The sequence below is a fragment of the Paramormyrops kingsleyae genome, chromosome 16 (assembly GCF_048594095.1).
Source record: "Paramormyrops kingsleyae isolate MSU_618 chromosome 16, PKINGS_0.4, whole genome shotgun sequence".
Taxonomy (NCBI): Eukaryota; Metazoa; Chordata; class Actinopteri; order Osteoglossiformes; family Mormyridae; genus Paramormyrops; species Paramormyrops kingsleyae.
The window spans coordinates 28,956,500-28,975,974 of NC_132812.1; the positions used below are offsets into that span (position 1 = coordinate 28,956,500).

At 42.9% G+C, this 19,475-nt stretch overlaps 1 protein-coding gene across 2 annotated transcripts in view; it reads left to right on the plus strand.

Moving 5' to 3' along the window:
- The window catches only part of LOC111852765 (TBC1 domain family member 4-like), a 29,423-nt gene extending 11,049 nt beyond the window's left edge, over positions 1 to 18,374 (plus strand). The window contains exons 10-19 of one of the 2 annotated variants that reach the window (XM_023829000.2): positions 641 to 855; positions 3,030 to 3,175; positions 3,275 to 3,490; positions 3,924 to 4,085; positions 4,810 to 4,968; positions 5,684 to 5,928; positions 6,320 to 6,479; positions 7,038 to 7,207; positions 7,318 to 7,491; positions 8,007 to 18,374. In XM_023829000.2, coding sequence (XP_023684768.2) covers positions 641 to 855; positions 3,030 to 3,175; positions 3,275 to 3,490; positions 3,924 to 4,085; positions 4,810 to 4,968; positions 5,684 to 5,928; positions 6,320 to 6,479; positions 7,038 to 7,207; positions 7,318 to 7,491; positions 8,007 to 8,231 — 1,872 coding nt within the window. In that variant the 3' untranslated portion in view covers positions 8,232 to 18,374. Of the gene's footprint in view, positions 1 to 640; positions 856 to 1,635; positions 2,308 to 3,029; positions 3,176 to 3,274; positions 3,491 to 3,923; positions 4,086 to 4,809; positions 4,969 to 5,683; positions 5,929 to 6,319; positions 6,480 to 7,037; positions 7,208 to 7,317; positions 7,492 to 8,006 lie in introns of those variants that run through there. The other variant, XM_023829001.2, reaches the window with a different exon arrangement.
- Positions 18,375 to 19,475: the final 1,101 nt, after the last annotated feature.

Consider the following 19,475-nt stretch of genomic DNA (forward strand, 5'->3'; position numbering starts at 1 on the left):
AACGCTGAGTCCAGGGAGAATACTATCATTGTTAAATTATTTTGGCTTATACTGATTTTTTTTTTCTTTTCCCCGAAACCCAAGTGAAGTTTCAGGAAAACCTTGAATTGACAATGTGCGCTGCAGAAGCAGGAAAAAACAGCAGGCCACCCACTTCCAGTACTGGACACAAAGATTCTGATTGATCAGTTTCAGAAAATACTTCAAGGCTCATTGTACTGAGAAAATAAAGCCAAGCTCTTAATTCCTAAAATATATCTAACGCCCATGTAAAATCAAGTCAAAGAATCTTAACTGTCATCACACCTGTGATGGGTCAACAGTGAGGAGAAATTAGCTTCTCTTAGTCGTAGTGCAAATAATAAATATGTATGTAAGACATTCAACATGACATTAAGATGGAAGATACAAAATAGGATGAATGTGTATGAACAGAACATTGGAAGTTTTAGTGGAGATTGCGTGACTGGGTGTACCCATATTGATACTGATATAGTCAGTACAGTAAGTGTACCTTGTGGTATATTACTTTGTTTGTGGGGTTACTTATGTATTGTGTGCCTTGTTTCTGCGCACCATTCTGTAGCGGATTTGAGATGTCAGTAGTCTGCATATCGATAGTGTATTTGCTTCCTCTCAGGATGATTTCTCCGGCAGTTCCCCTCCTGGAACGCCCTGCCTGACCTCTCCATCTAATTTTGAGGAAGACCCAGATGACCCACAGTTCCGACAGCGGTCCCAGACCTTCGGGCACCTGCCCGGCAAAAAAAGGATTTCCTTCAGCGAGGGCCACCCTCATGTCAAGGCGCCGTTCCGCCGGCAGCAGTCTCTGGCCCCTGAGCTTCTCCGGAGCAGGTCAGTAGCAGAACCTGCTAACACAGACGATCCTGCCGGCCCTGACTTGCCCCTCCTGTTATCTCCTGTGTACCTCCTGCCGTTGATGTCCTGGTAATTTCCCATGTGACCTGACTGTTCAGAGACAGTCTGCCTTGGTAAACTTCTGCAGCGAGGAGGCCCATATTGGCTTTGGCCAAATTATATACTCTGTTTCGATCCAAACGTTCTAAGCGGGTTAGGGAAGAATCTCTACTGCCTGCTGCAAACCAAAATTTACCACATTTCGTAAAATTCTAATAAAGAACACGAAGATCACGAACATTTTGTACCTGCATTCCAACAAGTACAAGGTGTTGGTCACCTGAATGCAAGAAAATAGAATGATTATGATTGATTGATGCATGCAAAGCATTGTATATCTGAGTGTTTTAAAATTATGGTTCAGTCATTTTGTAATGGTATTACATTCTGAATATTGCTATTAGATTAGATTATTAGATGATTTTATGAAATATACTATTTCTAAATATCCAAGTGATTCAATTGTATGAAAACCAACCACACTACACACTTTTTAAAACAAAATGATTGTGAAATCTGTATGAACGTGATAGTTAATACTGTAGTTAATATAGGTCTTTATTTATTTTTTATAGGTCTTCTAAATCGTCCTGTCTATGGTCAGACTGTGTGCTGTCTCTCTGTCTCTCCCATTCGTGGTCAGCACCTAATTTCCTGAACAGCTTATCAGAGTTGGGTAATTCAGGTCCAGAGAGTAAGAGTCCGGACCAACATTTTGTTTCATCCAGTTGAGTATAAAGAATTACAGTCGTGGACTACTCAGCTGGTTGGTTGAAACAAAATATTGGTCTGGATTTATGCTCTCTGGACCTGAACTACCTACCTCTGTATCTTATACCAGAATCCTTTTACTGGACGCTGTGGTTCCCCTGGTTATCATCAGGATGTATGGGACGTGATATGGGGCCAACAGCCAGTCAGAAAAACACTCAACAGGCGTGATGAGAGTAACAGAGAGTAACAGCGTGTGTTATTCTCTTTGATGTTACTGCGTCTGTAGACCGTTTTCCTGTTCTCTCTCTCTTCCTCTTGAACGTACCTTTTTCCACACTAGAACCACACCAATCAGCAGCTTCCTCCGGCTGTTGCATTTTGTTACTTGGTGCTATTTGATGAACAAGAAACACTGACAGTTTACTTTCAGCCCCAGATTATTGCTTGGTTTCACTAGGAAACTTGATTCGTACATGTAAAATATATTCTGGATATGAAACATTTTGTTTTTAATATTTTCCATTACTGCTAACTCATAGTTTATCTAACTGGTGCCATGACTGGTCTGTACTCACGATGCAAGGACCTTCTTTTCGTTGCTCAGACGTGCTGCTTATTCATACAAATACAAATTATTCTGTTAAATGGGGAATAACACTGATATCTGATCTGAAGGTGAGTTATAGCCCTGTCTTTAATCAGCAGGTGTATTTTTTTCAGTTTCAGTCATACAGTATAAGTCTGCAGACTGCTTTCTTTACTGTAGGGATCTGTTCTTTATGGACTGGTGTGTAAATCACATCACCCAGTCATAGTCCAGCTTTTTATACTTAAGTGACATGCTTCTGCAAGGCCTGTCTGTGTCACTAAAATGAGGTTGTATAGGGTAAGTGATTGATCCTGGATAATGTATGTAATTGCAATTTAACTGTAATTGCAACCTGGGTCCAGCAGGGGGCGTCTGTCTATGCCAATGCTTAAGCAACATTAATTTACATTATTTTTTTCTTCCCCTTTGGGCAATCAAACGCCAGTCTCACGAATGACAGGTAGGGATACTAACCACTACACTAACGAGTAGTTATTTGAGACCGTAACGTGAACCTGCAGGACACAACACTGGGAGAATATCCTCGCATACAAAACCATGGAAGTAACTCGAACCTTGGTGTTGTGAGGAGGTGTGAGACAACAGTGCTAACCACTGTGCCACCGTGTCATCCCCGTATGTGTATCAGTAATATACGTTTATATTACATTTATTTAACAGATGCTTTTATTCCAAATTGATGTAGATGTTTTGAGGAAGCACGGTCAGGTAGTTCCTGGAGGAGTTTGGGGTTGCAGGCTTTGCTGACTGCTTGGCCGCCTCTCTCTCTCGATGCTGTGTGGTGCAGTAACACGGAGGGACAGAGGAAGACCTCTGTGGGCTGCAGCAGTGACTCCTTCACTGCTGATGTTACCCCAGTAACCCTGCGGAACGTCTCCTGGCGCCAGAAGATCTTCCTCCAGGTCGCCTCACCAATGAACAAGCCTTCAATAGGTTTGCATCTCCCATTGCACGATTGATGAACCCAACGGTACATGTAGAACCTTCTCCAGCACCCCGGACTGATTTAATCTCTCTCCCGGGGGGGGTAAGGTGCAGACGGCCTGGCTGACAGGGAGCTTCTGCCTCTGTCTCCACATGCCATACCTCAGGACCACGACTCCTATGGCCGCCAGCTGCCCTTTGACCTTAGGCCCTCTGTGGGAGGAGTGCAGCACTCCGCATCCAAGTACCGGCTCCTGTGGAGGTGGGCCATCCATCAACAGGTCCTCCTGCTCCACATGGAGAAGGAGGACGAGCATCTGGAAGGTCGGCTCACCCCTCCTGTGATATTCTTCCTAACAATGACTTCAGACATCAGACATGTTTGTTTCCTTCTAACGATCTGTAAAGACGAAAGCGTCTCGGTCAGATTTTGATGTTAAACATGTTAGAGTTTCAATTCGTCACTGGATGAAATGCTTTTTATACTGGGTATCGTATCTGTTTAAATGGGAAATCTAGATATTGTATTTCACCAATTATTTTAATTCAGGTAAAGTAAATTTTGTCCAGTGACCAAGTTTTGACTTTCTTGGTTTGTTGTCTCTCTTTTGTCTTTCCACTGTGGTGTATATTTAAATTAAAAGTAATAATTAGGATAAGTCCGACATTTGAATAAATGGATGGATGAGTTTAGTATAACTGGTTGTACTGCATTGTTGCATCTAGTCATGCCATACAATGTCTCTGTGTTTGGTAGCCAGCAGAGATGAGCTGCCAGTTCAGAATATGAAGCTCAGCTACGAGGAAGTTGGCCAGTGTCCCGAGGACTTACTGACCCTGTGGGAAACGAAACTGGCTGCTCCCTGTTTAGGCAAAGTCCGGTGGAGCAGGGAGGAAATCCGAAGTACAGTCAGTCATGGTGAGTGGTCCCTGACGTCTCTGTCGGTCATGGTGAGTGGTCCCTGACGTCTCTGTCGGTCATGGTGGGTGGTCCCTGACATCTCTGTCGGTCATGGTGAGTGGTCCCTGACATCTCTGTCGGTCATGGTGAGTGCTCCCTGACGTCTCTGTCGGTCATGGTGGGTGGTCCCTGACGTCTCTGTCGGTCATGGTGAGTGGTCCCTGACGTCTCTGTCGGTCATGGTGAGTGGTCCCTGACGTCTCTGTCGGTCATGGTGAGTGGTCCCTGACGTCTCTGTCGGTCATTGGTGAGTGGTCCCTGACGTCTCTGTCGGTCATGGTGGGTGGTCCCTGACATCTCTGTCGGTCATGGTGAGTGGTCCCTGACATCTCTGTCGGTCATGGTGGGTGGTCCCTGACGTCTCTGTCGGTCATGGTGAGTGGTCCCTGACGTCTCTGTCGGTCATGGTGAGTGGTCCCTGACGTCTCTGTCGGTCATGGTGAGTGGTCCCTGACGTCTCTGTCGGTCATGGTGAGTGGTCCCTGACGTCTCTGTCGGTCATGGAGAGTGGTCCCTGACGTCTCTGTCGGTCATGGTGGGTGGTCCCTGACATCTCTGTCGGTCATGGTGGGTGGTCCCTGACGTCTCTGATACCCAACTGGGACTCTGCACCTCCAGTGGCCCTGCGCCTCTGGGACTCCCTTCCTGCTTCCCGATCGCCTGCCTCCCTGCTCACTGCTAGGTGTCCCTAAAAGCCGACGGGGGGAGGTGTGGCGGCTTCTGTCCCAGCAGCACCGACTGGCTCACTGGCTCCCCTGCCGGCAGCAGCCCCCAGAAGCCTCGTACCAGGACCTGCTGAAGCAGCTGACTGTCCAGCAGCACGCCATACTGGTAGACCTGGGTAAGCTGCAGTCTGTGAATTTCAGACATTAAACAGATTTTACCCTGCGAGCTCCTTAGTACAAAGTCCGGGTAATTTAATGACAAATCATATTATCTGCATAGACTGCCAGTAATAAGATCAGTTGGTTATGAAAGCCAAGAAAAAATCATTCTGAAAATCCAAAAAAAAATAACTACCCATACTTCGAAGAATGCTATTAAGTTTTGCTTTTAAGCGTAGTAAGTTAGAGTCATTATGAAAAGAGCTGTCTTGAAGGATAGAGCCTGAGTCATGACAGAGACTTTGGGGGTGTCAAGATCGATTCATGTGGGCCTCTTAGGGTGAGAGATGTGTAAAACTTGAGTACTACAACAGTAATTAACAAACCGCTGGCCTTTATTCATAAAAATGATCATTCATTGATGTAATTTAGCTGTTAGCTGTCCATGTTTCCTGTTTTCATTTCTTGCGCTAATGGAAACAGCATTTTAGACATACAGTAGAAGGCAGCCATTGTCGAGCATCGCTGTAATGTCTTTATTCATTTCATACGTGCCTTGATTGGTTCATTTATATACTCAGGTAAATGCTGATCATACAGCCTGTTATAGCAGCACAAAGCTCTGTAATCACTGTACCTCTTAGGTTTTGGCCGTGCTGATGGCAGTGCTCTGTGTGTGTGTGTGTGTGTGTGTGTGTGTGTGTGTGTGTGTGTGTGTGTGCACGACCACAGGGCGGACCTTCCCCGCCCACCCATATTTCTCCGCCCAGCTGGGGGCGGGGCAGCTGTCCCTCTACAATCTGCTGAAGGCCTACTCCCTGCTGGACGTGGAGGTGGGTTACTGCCAGGGCCTCAGCTTCGTGGCCGGCCTGCTGCTGCTGCACATGAGCGAGGAGCAGGCCTTCGACATGCTGCGCTTCCTCATGTACGGCCTGGGCTTCCGTAGGCAGTACCGGCCTGACATGGTGTTTCTGCAGGTGAGCTTACCGGCAGCAGGTCCGAAAGGCTTCAGAGGAAATCCCAGCTCATCTTTATTTCCTAGCTGTTATTCCATCAGACCACATGCGAGTCATGGACTTTATTCATTAACGAACTCCTGGTCACCAGAGATTCCTGTCTATCTTCTGATTGGTAGCTGAGTCAGACTCTGTCTGTTGACCTCTTCTGTTCTGGCTTTAATAGTCTTCACTGTGTCATTCCCCATGAATCTGTGAGCAGGTGTTGGGATTCTGCACAGTGACGGCCCACCTTGACAGGCACATGCACTGTGACCACTCAGTTTTGCTCTATTACACTTCACAAAATAATGCACTCTTCATAATGTCATGTTACAGCAGCTAAGTCTCTGTCTCCGCCTCTGTGTCTCAGATGCAGATGTACCAGATCTCCCGTCTGTTGCACGACTACCTGCGAGACGTCTTCAATCACCTGGAGTGTCACAAAGTTAACCCCTGCCTGTATGCCGCCCCCTGGTTTCTCACCATCTTTGCCTCTCAGTTTCCCCTGGGCTTCGTGGCCCGCATCTTTGGTACGTTTTCGGATCGTTATGCATGACGCGTAGCGATGACGTTTGACCTAGGACATGTGAACCGACGTTTATGTTCTCTATCAGTATTTCTGTGTAGTAATAGAGTACAGGCAGTCCCCCGGTTGATGAGATCTGTTCCCTAAGTCGGTCCTTAAGTTGAATTCGGAGGTAAGTTGGAAAATTAATAATACATCCCATAATAATAATTATACAGTAATAATAAAAGTAACTGCATACAGTGCTGTACTGTACATTAGGCCAACAAATTGCTGAAGCTGTGGAGAACATCACAAAGTAGTGTTTGTGTTCGTTATTATGATCCACTGTATTTAACCTGAAGTTTTAATATAATAGACTTCATGGCTGTCCATTCGTATGTACAAGTTGTCTGTAAGTCGAACGTTCTTAACCCGGGGACTGCCTGTATTTCGGTGTCGTTCACATTTAAGGGGATAGCTTTTTCTCTGACGTGATTTTGAAGGCCTTTTCAAATTATACGGGGGGAAAAGTGAAACTGAAATATTTCCTGTTGGGTGATTTGTTTGTGGTTTATTGCAGATGTCCTGTTTGCCCAAGGCCCTGAAGTGGTCTTCAAGGTAGCCTTGTGTCTCCTGCAGAAGCATGAACGTAACATAATCGAGTGTGACAGCTTCGAGACTGTTGTGGATTACCTTAAAACGACCATGCCTAACTTTACCATGACACAGATGGAGCAAATTATTTCTCAGGTGGGAAAACAGTTACTGATATTCCAAAGTACTGTTATATTACATTGTTTTCAGTATGTGTCAGATGAGAAGAATGATTCATGGTTAGTGATTTCTGTTTATCCTAATAGGTTATGGAAATTGACATTTCCAAACAGCTTCATGCGTATGAAGTTGAGTACCAAGTGTTCCTGGAAATGTCAGAGACTTTGACCCTATCTGAAGACTTTGACCGCCTTGAGAAGCTAGAGAGAACCAACATTGACCTAAAGAAGCAGAATTTGGACCTGATGGTGAAGCTTCAGGTAGATGGGTGGTCTGGCATGTGCATGCATGAGTGTCTGTAGTACTGGATCTACGTAGATGCTTGGTGTAGAAATATGCCAGCGGTGTGCATTTCTTGAATGGCTGCAAATTATATTTATGTTCTTGTTTGTTCATGTTTGATTTATTTTCACTGGGTGCTTTTGACTGCCAGGAGGTGGCGCCAGAGCTCTCTAAGGGTAGACGCAAAACAGGAAATAGTTTTTCTAAGTTGAGAAAAGCATGGAAAACGTTTTATGGGTGAATCTAATGCTGACAACATAACTGTAAGAAGGGGTTTGAGAATGTCTAATCAAATTGCACTTGTGTTTCTAGTATGATGAGAACATCTGTTGATGACTGTTTGTTGGTTCTAGATTAGATCCTTTCTTTGGCACATGATGAAGATCAGGGCTAGTAAATAAAACACAATTCTGTGTATTACATTTTCTTGGTAATGAGGCAAGATGGCCAAGCTGTTAGGCTGTGATGAAGAGTTTGCTGGGTCTCCTTGCAGACTGCCCATGTCAAGGCCCAGACTTTGGAGGCTAACGTGGAGAAGTTTGTGGCGCAGGAGTCCAAGATGCAGCAGATAGTCCGCACTCTGGAACAGGAGAAGGCCTTTTACCAGAGGAGCGTGGAGCGTCTCCGAAGCCGACTGGCCCCAGGGACGGTGCTGGATGTGGAGCCGATTGCCATGTCATCCGGCCCGAATGGGCAACTCAAAGCAAGACAAAAATGACTGTGACTCAGAGGAGCAACTCTTGCAGCACAAAACGGGCGTTAATTTAGAGTGGAGCACATTCACATTCCGGAACCAGAGTAGTTATAAGTCCAGATGATTAACATGTTGGCCAGCTGCTCTGATGTGTCATGGGAGACGTTCTAATCATTTGTAGCTGGTGCCGTGTTCTGCTATGTTCCCCTGGCTGCTCTTTTTCTCCTCCTCCATTCTTGTTCCTGTTGGGGCCCTGTGCTGGCTTATGTTATTCGCTACAAGCCAAAATATTTGCATATTCTGTAGTCACACCTATTTTTCTTGATGGATATCCCAGCATTTTTGGTAGGATAATGTAGTTTGGGCTTCTGACATTTTGTATTATAAATATAGAGCAAAGTGGTGTGGACCAGGTGAAGTTAAGCATGAGCCCAGTGCTGTGGAGCTTCAGGACCAGATCTTTGGCTGCACTCCCAGTGACATGGCAGGAAGTAGGTTCTCCACCATGGAAATGTTCCACCATAACTGGCTCTTCTCAGCTGCAGCTTGCTGTCCCGGCATAGGCTGCTGCCTGTTCATGAGTGATCAGTCTGCACCTTCATTGAAAATACTTGAAAACTAGATGAATGTATTTGCTGTGCAAAGGGAAGTGCATTATATGACAAGAGAAATCATTTTTAAGAATGATAAAATGTATTAATCCTAGCTGTAGAACTTTGAACCAAATTTTACCTCCCGTCTGACTGAAGTAGCAAAGCTGTTTGCCCAAAGTCTGTCTAGACTGTTTACCGGATGGTTTCCTGTGTGAGAAACCACGGTGCCCATAAGGTGTGAAATCTGCTACACACTTTGCATTAACTTTGGGCTGAAAAATGGTCCCACGTTAGCATAGCCTGAATTCTTACGATTGTATCCATTTGCAGTAGTAAGGAGACTGTAGCACTTGTGTGATTTTTAATTTTTTTCCAGTGTCTTTGAGTTAAAAAAATCTCTGCTGTTCATGCACGTGAACCTAGAATTTTGATGTTTGCACACAGCATAGGCACATGCAGTATGTGTGAGTAAACAGTATACCGCATCTGTGTGGTCATATTGGACAAAGTGATACTGAGGCGAATGATCTTTGCTGTGAGTGGAGTTTCATGTCATGTCAGAGAAGATTTCTCAGTGTTGTGTGCTTCTTCTCATATTGTCTTTCACGTGAAAGAGATGGGTCATCTCTAGAAAATAGTAAAACCGCGAACCAGTATATCACATGCATGTGCAGAAGCTGCTTATACACACAGAGAAGAAAACATTTATCATAATGACTCTAACTTACTACGCTTAAAAGCAAAACTTAATAGCATTCTTCGAAGTATGGGTAGTTATTTTTTTTTGGATTTTCAGAATGATTTTTTTCTTGGCTTTCATAACCAACTGATCTTATTACTGGCAGTCTATGCAGATAATATGATTTTTTTCGAGAAATCTACATTAGATAAAACTTTAAGTATGCTGTGGAGTGGTTTGTTTTGTAAACTGCAAACCGTATGTGTTGTGGTTTATGTATGATAGATCTATATGTTTTAGATTTTTTTGAAAAAAAAAAAATTGTACAGTCCTTAGTTTAGTCACTCAATTGGTTCTTAATCTGTACAGCTGTTATATAAACAGGTCATCATCTGTTAACAAAAGAAGATTGCCGTTGCTTGCGTTTGTTTTCATTCTCAAGCTTTTAACTACAGCAGCAGATCTCATTCCTCAAAGCTCTGAATATAGGTTCCACCTCCATGTGTATCTGCACTGGTGAGAAAAATGACTGATCTTCTGCTTTGAGACAAGTGCTGGTTTCTTTTAATTTCCTAATGAATGAAGGCATGCAATGTGGCAGCTGTAAATGTAAACTGTGAGCAAGAGTAATAGCAGACTGTCTGAAAGGTGTTGTAAGGTGGGAATTTTTTTAAAATTCAGAAAACTGCGGCGTATATGTGTGGACAGAACTGTGATCTGCACTTGCAAACAAGACATCGATGAGAAACCATGCAAATGGCTGTTTGCAGGAATAAGTAAGGACAGAGTGCACTGCTGCATTTCTCAAACTAGAGGTCTATTTGAATGCAATTTAGAGCAGTTTAGAATCTGAGAAGTAGCTGCTTCATTTTGCATTATTATTGTTTGAGATGCACCAATGAAGCCTTGGAATTAGTGAGCTGTCTTACCGCCTTTGCTGTAAAAATTACTTTTAAATGACAGAAAATAGTAAGAATAATCTTTTAGTCCACAGTAATACGATGCTGCCACCCCCACAGTGCGGGACTGACCTTCTTTCCATCGTTTAGGGACTGGCAGAGTAACGGTTAAACCGAATGAGGTGAGAGTGTTTGGGGACGGGGGCCCATGACCTGCCGCTCTTCTGGCTTTTAGTCATAACCCTCCATGTTGCTGCGTTTGTTCCAGCAAACTCTCCACTGTCCACTGTCACTTAAACGGAAAATCCTGCCATTTTGACCAGTTCCTTTTAACCACCTTCTTTAGCTCATTTGTTTACCTCAATTTTTAGTGATTTATTGGCAGAAATGTATTCCTAAATGTGGAAATATTTACGCAGCGTAGTCTGGGGCCTGGATCACGAAATGAGATTTGTTGGTTTAGCTAAATGACTTGTTGGGTCCCCCAGTTCAAATGGACCATATCTTCATTCGCTGACATTTAGCCCAGACTATCTTAAATCCAACAAGATCTTGCAAACCCAAAAATCCAGCCTGGTGATCTCTTAGAAAAACATCGGAGCCATCAGCGGAAGCACTGTGTGAAATCGGACTGCAAATCGAGGTCAATGCTTAAGCCCTCATTGGCTGGAAGAACCTGCAGAGGACATTTGAGTCTCACCCTGAACATGGGCTTTCCAGATAACAGTAAGACGTTGCATGGTCTTTGGCGAGTGAACAGAATGGAAGATCTAAAGAACTAAAGTGCAGTGATGTGGAGGGTCCTGGAAGGTGTTCTTATTTTAGTCTTTGAAAGGGAAAATATCTATAGAAGCACAATGTTTCCTTGAATTAGTACAAGTTCTGCTTGTTATTAATACAAGGAGGTGATGGAGAACAAGGTACTGTAGTTGTTTGCATCAGTCATGTTGCAAGCTCTCTGCTGTGGAAGTAATTCCTTTCAGCAGCTCACAGTTTGCAATATGCAGTGTTTGCAGTATGAGGAAGTCCAGTGATTGGGCCCCAGTGAGCGTACAGCTCTAGCAGCTGCACAGCTGATGCTCTCATGGAGACTGGCTGCTTACACATTAGCTTGGCTGCTTCTCTCTGGCCATTACTGCCCCTCCTGGTGTTTCGCTGCTTACATATACATTGTGTTGTATTTGTTAGTTGAGCATCTTTCCATTGCTGAAATCATGGCCATTTCCAGTATGAAGTATATGTAATATAAAAATGTTATGGTGTTTACTGGTGTGGCTAAAGGAATTACAGAAAAAACACATCTTAACTAGATGCCAGTGGTTGCAGTGCTGACTGATTTGAGTGCAGAAAGGGTCCAGTGTTGGAGATGTCACTGATGAGTGTCAGGGGTTAAATTGCCCACTTTTCATCTAAATAGTCAAAAGAAAACAACAGACTTCAGTGACCGTAAAGGCTATTTACACATGCTGATGTAACACGTTAGTCAGCAAAACCACAGGACAGAAATTGGAAAAAGCAAAACTTTTGAAGAAATATGTTACATGTGAATATGTAAGAGGCGATATGAGTTTCACGCGTATCATAGTGAGTGGAAGAGCGATTGAGATCACGTATGTGAGATCTGCATGGTGGCCCTTTTAATGAGCACATCTTCCAGCTCAACTGGAACCACAGAGACTGTTAGCCTAACAGCTCAGTGGGCTGTGGAAGCTGAATGGAGCCTTTCAGTTCTGCTGCTCGTCTCCCTGGGGGTGAGAGACCGGTTGCCATGGTTATCCCGGATTCCTGCAGCTAATGGGTGGGAGTTGTGTAGCTCTGGCAACCTGTTCTGTCTGGGGCGGAATATGAAGAGTGCTGGGTGTGCGGTGGCTGTGTTCTGGGACACCGGAGGTCACACACATCGCCTGGCCGCCTTCCTTTTCTAGCCCTTTATTTTCTGTCTGCCAGCAGCTGCTAATATGATCTGGTGGTTTGGCACAAGAGAATTGCGGTAATTGGATTATACTTTACCAACCGTTTGGTAATCTCACCACCAACAGTGACCACATTGCTAGTAAGAGCCTTTACTACATGCCTATAATTGGATGATTTTAGAACAGATTTCCTGTCAGCCCAACCTTGCCTTTGCTTGTTTCTCCTTTAGTACCTTTGGAAATATTTGCCTTCCTGTGGACCATTTTTTCATCTGTACAACAATTTAAGATATGAATATTAATGAATATTAGGGCAATTTATAGAAATCCACTGTATTGAAACCATGCCGTTTACGGTACCGATTCTTCTGGGCCATGTGTTGCTGAATAATCACAATCAGAATTTAATGGGCGGTTAATACTTCTTTAACTGGTCTTCTCTGTCTTTCCAGTCCTTTCTATTATAGATATATTTATGATCTGTCATGTCCTTTCAGTTTTCCCACAGTAAATCTTTCTGTAATTGTTTGTAAACAGCTAAGTCTATACTGTATATGCTGAATCCCAGCATATTCCTTATAGGAACGACTGCAAGATTTCGTTCTGAACAGTGCTCAGAAAGCAAGAGCTTCTGGTTAATTCTGTCAGTGATTAGGATGAAGGAAATAATGATACATATTTGAAAGCCCAGCCGAGCGAGCGGTGATTAGTAGCCTTGTATAATGTCTGCAATATGTCTGTTACTAAGAGTTTAGAAATCTTCTAACCCTCTACAGCTGCAGTGTTGAAATAAGCATTTGTTGGCTTCAGGGGGAATTTGGTAACATTGTAATGTGTTTGCAGAATCTACAAGTTTAAAGTATACAAATTATCGTTGTGATGTTTGTGATGGGGAGAGACGAGGACTTGGTAGTTGATGCCCTGGATATCAGATGGAGAGATTATGGCTTCCAGGAATATATACAGTATATCAAGTATAAAACCTTAAGCTATTTGAATAATATGCAAATTAATGGTAAAATAGCTAATAACTTTAGATGAGCAGAATTGAAAAGTCACAGAACTGGCTTTGTCCAAGCAACACAGATGTTTAACTTTTGTGGTACAGAGCTTGATGTCATTCTTGGAGCTTGAGTTGGAGAATCCTTGGAGGAATTCATTTTCCGCAACTTTCTGGACGACTTAGTACATTCTGCTATGTATATTTATGAATTTTACAATACATTACAGAAGACATGTTTTCAGGCTCACCTACGAGTGCAGTAACAAGGGCTTCCCAGTACTCCTACTTTACAGCAGGTTGGCATTGCACTTGTGAAGGACTGTGCTAAAGTCCAACAGATTACGAGTCTCTCGAAACACCAGGCTGCCTTAAGGACAGTGGAGTCCAAACTGTAATCCCTATATACCCTTTACAACAAAGTACTGTCCACACCTTTCCATTCAAATATTTATATAAATACATGTTGTACATTAATGATTAGTGCCATTTTTTGGGGGGAGGGATTTTCCATACAAATGCCTGTTTCAGTCTTAATACTCTGCCACTGATGCCGATTTCTTGCCTTTCATTTAAGATCAATACTGAGTCACAGCTGTGTTTGTCCGAATATCGCTTTCAGTGACTTGACCACAGCAATGTCTACATCCATTAGATGATGTCCACACCATTTGTACCTAAAGACAATATGTTTTTCAAGTACTAGGCTCTTGTTGCTTTTCATGGAAATGCTGAAATAAAGAATGGTTTACAGACCAGCAAAACCACTTAGTGACCACCAATGACCATCATGAGCTTTTTAAATGAATTACATATAAATCACTTCACAGCAAGAAGTGTTTCTGATCCCAATAACAGCGAGATTGGGAGACTGAGAGTGTTGGCTTGTACCTGTTAAGTATGTGAGATTATTCCTGTTTCTAAGTTTGTGGCAAAGTAATAACCCATAAACCGTGGATCTAAGCAAACATCTGCTTTGCAGTGTTGACGGGACACTCCTTGAGCAAATCAGACTTCGCAGAAAAGCCCTGCCCTTTGTTACATAACCAATTTCCAGCCAAACTTGATGTAATTAAACAAACATGTCACAGTGCAGCCCATTCTCAATGGCCAAAATCTGAAATTGTTAATCACATTTGACTGTCGTGTAGCCCGTACTATTGTTATACCAGCCTGGTCCTCTCAGTCTCCTGGATCATAGATTATCTGTCCAAAAGACGAGAGTTTGTTAGGCGACACGGAGCAGGGGTGTTACTAGAAATTTTGGACCCCCTGAGAAATTTTGTATATAATTTTGTATGTTCAAGGACCCCTGTTAAGTGTTGGGCCCTCTGAATCTGCCAGGGTGTTGGTGCCCCATCCATGCCCCGCCAATCCCCGGACGGTGAGACACCTCTGGGAACTGTCCTGTATCCCTGCCTGTGCACCCATTTACACAACAGGTTTCCACTACAACACCAGCTCATACCACCAGCAGAAGAAGGCTGCCTGGATACTGGAGCAGGATATAGGAGGCTAGGAGAGCCCTTTGCCATATGGCGCTGGGAGAACCAACTGCAGCTCAGCATCGGCACGTCAAAGGAGGCAGTGGTGGATCTCAGGCGTGCCAAGGGGCCCTTGAGATCAGTCACCACCCAGGGGGAGGAAGTGGAGGTGGTACTGGGCTGTAAGGCCTGGAAGGATCCATTTGACCAGCAGACTGGGCAGGGTGAGCAACTTAACGGCATTGGACAAGAAAGGCCGGAGCCGACTCTAATATTTGAGTAGGCTCAGGTCTTTTGAAGTTTGAGGATGTTCTAGCAGTCCATAGTGACTAGTGTACACTACACTTGTTTTTCAAGTGAAGCAAAATAAGTTCATGAAAAACTCATTGGGAAATCCAGCTTCATCACAGAACTGACCCTAGACCCTCTGGAGGCGAAACTGGAGAATTTCACAAATAGTTCTGTCCATCCCTTCCACGGGGTGCTCTCTTGGAGCACCTTTTAAGTGTGCTTTTTTTGCACCATTGTCAGTTAAGAAGCAGTACTGGGGCTTGGTTGAACCCGCCGGCATAAAGCACTACAATGCCTTCCCCTGACATACTTGCCCGTGCTCCAACCATACAACATGTCAGGACAACATTTAAAAATGGGTCATGACGCCCTACAGTATATAACTATGAATGGTTATGTGCATTCATGTGTATGCTTTGGTGATTCATTTCCTATCTATTCATTTTCGCACAACTTTGTTTGCACTGTGTATTGTCTTCTCACTGTGTATTGAGTTTTTCACTGTTATGTTTCTTTCAGTGCACTTTATAATCCTTTGCTGCTCTGTGCAACTGAATTTACCATCCATCCGTCATCCATCCATCCATCCCTTGCAAATCATGTTTGCAATCTAAGAAAAAGCTTTGAATGTAAGTCTGTATAGTAAAATATAAACTGCATTGTCTTGTGATAAGAACCTCATTCGTGCAATGTCAAGATTATGGATTACACGAAGGACATTTTTTTTGTTGATTTTCTGTTTTTAGCTATAGGCAATAGGTAAATAAATTCCAAAAGAAACACGTATCTTTAAGTACAGCGAGTCAGGTAGCCTTAGTTCAAGTGTAAGGCAGGCATGTGTGTCTGACCTGCGCTTTAGTGAGAAGGCCCTTAATTTAGCAATGCCTTATCCTACATCTACAGATTTGCTCTCTGGTATCTCTAAGCTCCCACAATCCTTCCGAATCATTTTAGATCATAAGATCAGTACATCACGAAAGTGAAATTTACTACTTCAACTTCGATTCATGGGTGTATGTGGGAAAATAACGGGAACCTCACAGAAGGCTCTGACCATCCATCCATCCATCTCTCAGTTTCTTATTCAGAGCTGGGCCATGGGGACGGCTTGAGCATATCTAGAAACGAGATCTCTGCAGGCTCTTTCTTCACGGTCACTCCCAGTACATGCAATGTGTGCCAATCCTGTAGAGCAAAATGAGAAGATTAATAATTGAACTAATGTGAAAAATACATCATTCCCGCCCCCCCCAAAAAAAACATACATAGAAATGCTGCTTTGAGCAGTTTTTCGATGGATATATTTCTAAGATTTTCTGGGAGTCATTAAATTACCTATGGTGTGTGTGTGTGTGTGTGTGCACGAGCGGGTTTACCTATCCTTATGGGGACATAATGTCCCCATAACATGATAAATATCTGTTTTTTTTCCCTTATGGGGACCGGTTTCCTGGTCCCCATAAGGGAACACTCTATTTTATAAAACTCAGTGACTGCTATGAAAAAACTAAAAATGCAAAAACTCTTGTATTTTGTTAGGTTACTTATGGTTATGGTTAGGGCAGGGTAGGGGTTAAGGTTGTCATAGTTAGCGTTAGCATTTTTCCCATTGAAATGAATGAGCAGTCCCCATAAGGATATGTATACCCTACGTGTGTGTGTGTGTGTGTGTGTGTGTGTGTGTGTGTGCACAAAAACGACCAGGGGCCTGTATCACAAAGTGAGATTTGTTGCTTAGCATGATATATTGTCAGATTTAAGGTACCCAGGTTTAAATGGACATTTTGCTTATAGATTACCTTAAATCCGACAAGCTATCCAGCTAAGATAGAAATGTGGCTTTGTGATACAGATCCCTGGGGATGCGGTGGAAGATGGATGGATGGATGGATTTTTTGGACTATCACCTGTAACAGAATACCTAATGTATGGTATTGTTAAGTATCAATGCCCCTTCAAATTCGACAAGCGGTTATGGAAAATAGATGGATATTTCATGTTTTTGTATTCTTTTCATATATATAATGTAAGCCTAAGCGTGTTGTTCTTTGAGTCAATATTCTGATGAACTTTGTCTTCATATTGCCGCTGTGTATCACACTGAAACCTAAAATGAGGTCTGCTGTTAGAACATCATTATTTCTGTGTGGGGGGGCGGTAAGGGGAACACACGCATCCAGTCACATAAATCATGTGAGTAAATTACATATGCAGTTGACACTGGATTGTGGCGTGTGTACTGAATGTTAAAAGACTACAGAGCCATGTCCATTGCGTGTCTCTGAGAAGACATATCTAGGTGCAGGCTGATTAAATTCAACCATGCTTAGACCCAAAATTCCTATTAAAAAAAAAACTGAATATAAAGGGGTTCTGCACAGTTAAATGAAGGAGAATTGACATCAGATTGTTTTTCTTTGCTGCACTCAGTGGTCTAGAGAAAGTATTTTTCCCTCTGACAGGACATTGTTTGGCATTTAATATGGTGCATGAGAACCCAGAGTCCCTACAGTCTCTTACCCCAGACATGCCCGGTCATGTCACTGACAAACCAAAAATGCTAGTTTCTGCTGCTTGTGGAGTATGATGTGAATTGTCCCGTGGAAAAAAACAGAGAAAGCTGACCCTTACAGCGTACCCCCTGCAAAGTCTCAACTTCACATCTGGAATGTTTATAGGATGGTTTTGGCAGAAAGATGATGGAACTTTGGCCATTAACTGTGGAATGTGTTACAGCAGAGAGCAGCCTTAGTGAACAGGAATGCAGCGGTATTCTCGGTTATCTAAAGGTCCAGTCCACAAAGAAACTCACCATGTTTTTGCTTTCAACATCTAGCCATTCTTCATTTTGTCTCTTGTGAGTGCTGAGAGAAATGAAAACCTCTCTAAAACCATTAAGTTTCCCCGCAGTGTGATAAATGTGGGATTCTAAAAGGTCACTCTCAAGTGTTTGTACTTCAGCTATTCCTGTATAACTTTCGCAATATACACTGCAGTCAAACTAATCATGTCAGCCTCACATATTTAACTTTTCGAGTCAACAGTCTCACTGTAGCTGGTCATTTCCTCTGAACATCACACTAAATCAGACACTAAGATGAGTAGCTTCATCCAGAAACATTCTATCGTTTGTTTTTTAATCAGTAATGACGTGGACAATAAATCTGGACATGTCACCTATCAACAGATCGCAAAGTATTTTTTTTTTCTGTGAAATAAAATCTGTCAAAGCTACCGACTGCATCACATTCAGTATTAGAATATGTATTTCAAAATCCAGGCATTAAATACTGTTTATAGTATGTAAATCTAACGTATTCCTGCTATGTGCTTGCAAAAGTCACATTTCCTGTGTATAAATGTGTGATCCACTCAGATGAACTATAAACTTAGATTCGTCTAAGTAATCATTTCACAGCTCTGTCAAAAGACAAACATTTCTGATAAGCAGTTTACTAATTTGACTGCCCTGAGCCTGAGGAAGCTGCACATCTTCTGCAAGCAAGTAATTCTGTGACAGTATGACTTGTGAAAATTCAGTGACGGTTTCAGAAGCGAATGTGAACTGTAGTAAATGCATCTGTAGTAAATGTATTGACTCACATTGAGCTCATTTGCTCCAGCCCACAGCTAAGGCAGGCGAGTCCTCAGGCAATACAGACAAGGCTGTGAGAGCAGAGGAGTGCTGCCTTAGTGTATGGCAACCAAATCCACTACATTATTAACCAGAGAGAGAGAGCAACGAAGACAATGCTAGCTGAAAGAGTACTCTCCATGCTTGAGATGGCCACCCGAAGAAATAATTATACATTTGGCTCGAGGCTAAAAAAGAAAAAGAATAAGAATCATATGAGGTAACACACGGTGGCAGAAATAATCGGCCTTGTTTACAGGGAGCGATGACACTGAGACGTACTAGGCATGGGCAGCAGGAATGACCAAAGGGTGGATCTGCTCTTCAGGGACTTTAAGACCTTCCACAATAATGGGAGTCATGATATAACACAGGCCATACAGTAGACGTAGGTAAATCAATGCATAGTTTGTATTAATTCATTTTATTTAAAGAAAAGCACGTACTTTGCAGGAAAAAAAAAATATATATATTAATATATATATTAATTTATTTATATATATACTGTATATATGTGTGTGTATAAAAAACATCACTTTTGCTTCCTTGAATGTTCTTCATTAAGACACTAATACCTTTGGGATATCTTTAACTACTTAGCAAATAGAAAAAGCTGTGCACCAGGTATAAAACTGGAACCTTGCAGGGCATCCTGAAGGAATACAGCTGTCTCTGTTCATTAGCGGCAGCTCTCATAGCTGTTCGTTGCTCCCTGTAGCCAAGCTGCGTGGGGAACGGGGGGCCTCAAGCAGAAGCAGCCATTTCTTGGGGTGCA